This window comes from Leiobunum rupestre, chromosome 11 (genome assembly GCF_980474605.1).
Source record: "Leiobunum rupestre chromosome 11, qqLeiRupe1.1.hap1, whole genome shotgun sequence".
NCBI lineage: Eukaryota > Metazoa > Arthropoda > Arachnida > Opiliones > Sclerosomatidae > Leiobunum > Leiobunum rupestre.
In genome coordinates this window covers 3507024-3511748 of record NC_143394.1, presented here as the reverse complement: position 1 = coordinate 3511748, position 4725 = coordinate 3507024, and the positions used below count along the sequence as shown (strand labels likewise).

Sequence of the window (4725 nt, the reverse complement as noted above, 5' to 3'; positions counted from 1 at the left end):
TAACTTATGATATTCTGAATAAATTAAAATTGGTCGTTTCGTCTCATATATTTTAATTATAATTAAATTTTATACCGGGTGGGATAGAACTGGGATAACATTTTTAACAAATAATTATAAATTGCGGAGATATATCTTTAAGGGTTATCTCGAGAAATTAATACCACTAGGGACAATTCTTCCGAGGAGAGGTATATTTTGGCTTGCCAACTTGTTCTTTTTTTCTCATGTTTAACGTATTTTTTTATTCTTTTAATTTGTTTTTTTCTTATTCTTCTATATCATAATACCTTTTCTGGTATTTTCTTTCTTGTTGAAAAGTTATTGCAATGCGTAAAAGCACAAATTTTAATCATTTTTACCAAATAAAAATAGATTTTAAGTATAAAACACTTTTACAACTTCTTTTTAAATAAAAAAATCACAAAAACTTGTTTATTTAATTATAAAACATGTTAGCTAACGTAAACGTACTACCCGTTTTTCAAATTCACCGCTAAAGTTTTTGCGTCTGATTTTAAACCCGATAAATATTCTTAAGCGTTAGGTACTAAGGCCGCGTTCACACTAGATACTTTGGAAACGTTTTGAAACGGTTTTGAAAGATCAAATTGAAAATTTCGGCGTCAACTGTATTAAAAGGCATACGATAAATACATTCGACACCAAAATATTACAATTTGATATTTCGAAACCGTTTTAAAACTTTTCCAAAGCGTTTAGTGTGAACGTGGCTTTAGTGTAAGGCCATGCACTCAGTGCTCTTCGTAACGTCTCCGCCTACCTTTCACAAGCCTATGCTTCGTAACGGAGACAATACCTTGTGGAAGGCAGGACGGATACGAAATGAAGAGCCAGTGGGTGCGTAGCCTAAAACGCCACCTAATTTAAGTGGAATTCGGAACAACTGCCGGTTGTCTGCTAGTTATCGCTCCCGTATATATTTGGAAAATCAAACTCCGCGTAAGGTGTCTATTTCTTTATTATGTCTATGGAATAGAATCCCGTTTGGCACGGCCAACTTCGATAGAGCGTACCGAGCTTTAGTGGCCCCGTCAATCGCCTCGTATCTAATATTAATTTGCGTGTGTGACCAAAAACCTACTATCGCCAAAGTCGGCGAATACAAGCGAAATCGCGGAAAAAGGTTTTTTTCTTCAGTTTTGCACTTTCCTTTATAGAAAAAAACCAGGTTTAGTACGTTGAACTATCTTAAAAAAATATTACCTAATAAATATTAAATGAAGAAAAAGAGACGGCGCCATTTTCGAACACAGTTTTGAAGGCTGTAGAGGTGTTTAGAACGTTTTTATGTGAAAATAATATATCTCTTAAACTTTATAAATTTTTATTATTAATATATACGAGCTATTTGTAAGTTTTTAAATTTCTTCAAATTTGTTTTGGGTTTAGCTTTTTTATCCCTTCCATAATGGCCTAATCTACTTATTAGCTAAATTTGTCATCCTTTGCAATGCAGTCCATAGGTGGTTCCTTTTAACTGAATATTACTTTATGTAGAAGCCACCAAAGGGAATAAATGCAGAACTATTTAATAAGTCGTCACCCATTTGCAATATGCTGAATTTCCACCAACCTCTTTTAATTATATTTATCTAAATATCAACTTTTGATAAACGCACCGAAGACCACTGAATAATCGATTAACCCGACAAAAACCTAGAACCTTTGATATACGTGCCAAAAAAACCCCTATTTGTGATGAACGTGCCCAAAACATTTGTATCTGAACATGCTTGCCTAACACTCCCCAAGCTGTGATAAGCTTGCTTAAATGAAATCGCCAGGCTGGTTTTACGGTCGTAGCTTGTGTTAGTGAGATGGGCGCTAGCAATCAGGGTTTGTGGAGATCATTAGGAATTTCAATAAATATAAAAATTTACTGAAAATCCATCAAACACTGATTTGAAAATATTTTTCTTTTCCGACACTCCCCATCTTTTGAAACTAATACGCAATTTGTTTATCGATTCCGTTTTTATGCACGATGAGTGTGTTATAGATAAGAAACCAGTTGTTGGACACTTCCCAAGATTACACCACTCTATTTGGATTGCCACAAATCAAATCGTTCGACTTGCAGCCGAATTATTGTCGCACAGCGTTGCGACCGAGGGGCAGATCACTTTGTTACATGGTGCCCTAATAATCATGATTAAAAAGCTAGTCATGATTTAATCATTTTTAATCTTTGTACAGCCAAAGCTACAAATTTTATTTTAATCTAATCTAATCATGATTTAATCATACGAGGGGTGTCCTAATAATCATTGGAGTGAACTGCCCCTCGGTTGCGACTGCTGTAAAAGAAAGAACAAGCTAGAATTTTGAAAGATATGATTGGTTTCATGAAGTCCACGACTGAAATTGGCAAAAGAAAGTATTCAACAATTCCAAAAAGGTGTCATAGTTACTTCCGAGTCAATGATAGGTCTATATTTTTAACTTAGGGATCACTTCGGCATAAAATATATACTAACTCACTATAGCGTAGCCAGAAATCCTCCAAGGGAGAAGTTCAAACTATGTAAAGTACCTGAGAGGGGTCGAGAAGTGAAATTTTAGTACTGCTAACCATCAAGATGGTTTAGAAAACTTCTTCACTTAAGAAGTCGTGGTGGCTTAGATGACAGAGAGGGGGGTGTCTATCTGGTGATTGAGAATTTCATTCTCAATCACCAAATAGACACAAAGCTGTAGCTTGGCTCCCGCCGTTCACCCGCGCCTATCCCGTTCCTCCCCCACCCGCGCCTCTCTCTCAATCACCAGAATTTCTAATCACCAGAATTTCTAATCACCAGAATTTCTATTCACCAGATTCTCCCGTTCACGGGTTGCTTTCCCCCCAACCCCCATTCACTGGATACTTTATCTCTCGTTCACCAGCTCCTTTCCCCCATTGCTTTCACCCCTTCTAATCACCAGTTGCTTTCCCCCATCTCTAGGCAATAAAAACAACCATAATTGTTATCTCTCATACTATCGATCCCAATCGCTAGAAATTGGCTTTTTCCCCATTCGCTATAAATCGCAGCAGTTTGCCAGAATTAGTTTTATCTCTCCGAAATAATTAATGTACCCAAAATTGGACCGCCAGTTTATTATTCTTTTTAGGGGAATCTCTATGGGAGTTTAACATTACAATAAAGCTAAAAGGTCCAGTTTGGGGTACATTTGGTCCGAAATGGGGTACATAGGGCCGAAAATGGTGACTTTGGTCGTTTTTGGGGTACATTTGGTCCATTTTTGGGTACATCCCTGCTTTCCCCCATCCCCATTCTCCAAAATTAGTTTTCCTCGCGCAGATATCTGGAGATTAGATTTTTACCCGTTTGCTTATCGCTTTCGAACCCCTTAATTTCTAATCTCTAGGCAATAAAAACAAGTTATTTACATTTAATTTTTTATTTTAGAACTTTGTTTTACATGTTAGTAGGTACTATCAGATATTCCATTAGATGGTTATCTTGTACATTACACAATTAAAACAAATTAAAGTAGTTAAGTTTACAGGCATTTAAATGGGGTGAAACGATCTCCTGCAACTTAATTTAATTAAAAGTTCTAACTCACGTATTTGTAGTGTTTAGCAACAGTATCGTCTGACATCCGAGGGACAGTCACAAACGTCTTCTTCTGGTACAGGTGAGAAGCTTTTGTCAGAGACCGTAGTTGCTTTTGGCGTCGGGGGAATGTCCCATTCTAGCGAAAGGTACTTTTTTTCCGATGGTGAATTATCCCTAGCCGGACAGTTTGGAAAGAATCTAGCATGTTCAAGTTCTGGTACGTCTCCTGATTCCCATCCTTCTAATACGCCATGGCACTTGTAACATCGTACTTCATCGCCCCGCTGAATATAGTAGAATCCAGCCTTCGCTAGTTGCTCCTTAGTGACGTGCGGATTTTTCCAGTGACGAAACGTTTCAAGTCGATACACTTCAATATCCATAGCTGATCTAGACCAAATACGTTCTATAGTTTCAAATGATACATTCTCTAAGCCTACATTTACCCATAAGTCTACTAAACCTAATTTTATCAATATGGTTAAATTTCTACGCTAAAATTCTCAATATAAACGCTTTTTTCAATATGCAAATTGTTTTAAATATGTCTAAAAATATAGTCTATTACAAAGAAAAAAATAGTTACTTACTTTATGGGTAGAAATCCTTTGTCGAGCTGTAGAAAAGACAGCGATCCGTCAGCAGGTCTTTACTCGTCAATGCACCGTAGAGAAATGACGCATGGAAGATTAATTTATTCCTATCTTGTTGAGAATAATTCATCACGTGATCTAAACTTCAAATAACCCTCAAATTCTATTGGCTGTCTCTCTCTCTGACAGTTTAAACTGCCTCTAATGATTGACGGCACATATTAACCCACTTGAGTATTTGGAAAAAACCCTTTGCTACTCAAAGGAGAGTTTTGGAAATACCACGTTGACGATATCAAAATCGAGCTCTCACTAGAAAATGTTTTGACGTCACCCAGATGAGATCCTATTGAACGAGATATTTCCGAACTAATAATTATCACGTGATCAAATCTGCAACTAATGATACTCATTGACGTCACATAATTTTACCCACTTGAAAAAAAAAACCATTGTAGATTCCTCTCGGGAGCTTTTGATGGAATCATATCCTAGAAAACAATACAATTAATAGAAATTTACATTAAATTAGTATACTATTAATA

General features: G+C 36.4%; 1 protein-coding gene across 2 annotated transcripts; it reads right to left on the bottom strand.

Annotated features, from left to right (window-relative positions):
• Positions 1-2934: 2934 nt before the first annotated feature.
• Positions 2935-4356, bottom strand: LOC149921133 (death-associated inhibitor of apoptosis 2-like). Of its 2 annotated transcripts, none has more exons than XM_090163495.1 (2): positions 4178-4356; positions 2935-3977 (listed from the first exon to the last, which is right to left on the bottom strand). In XM_090163495.1, the coding sequence occupies exon 2, from the start codon at positions 3968-3970 to the stop codon at positions 3608-3610; it is 363 nt and encodes a 120-aa protein (XP_090019621.1). In that variant the 5' UTR covers positions 3971-3977; positions 4178-4356; the 3' UTR covers positions 2935-3607. The 2 variants fall into 2 exon arrangements, with proteins under 2 accessions (XP_090019621.1, XP_090019622.1); XM_090163496.1 differs by having other exon boundaries at positions 2935-3972.
• Between the last annotated feature and the right edge of the window lie 369 nt (positions 4357-4725).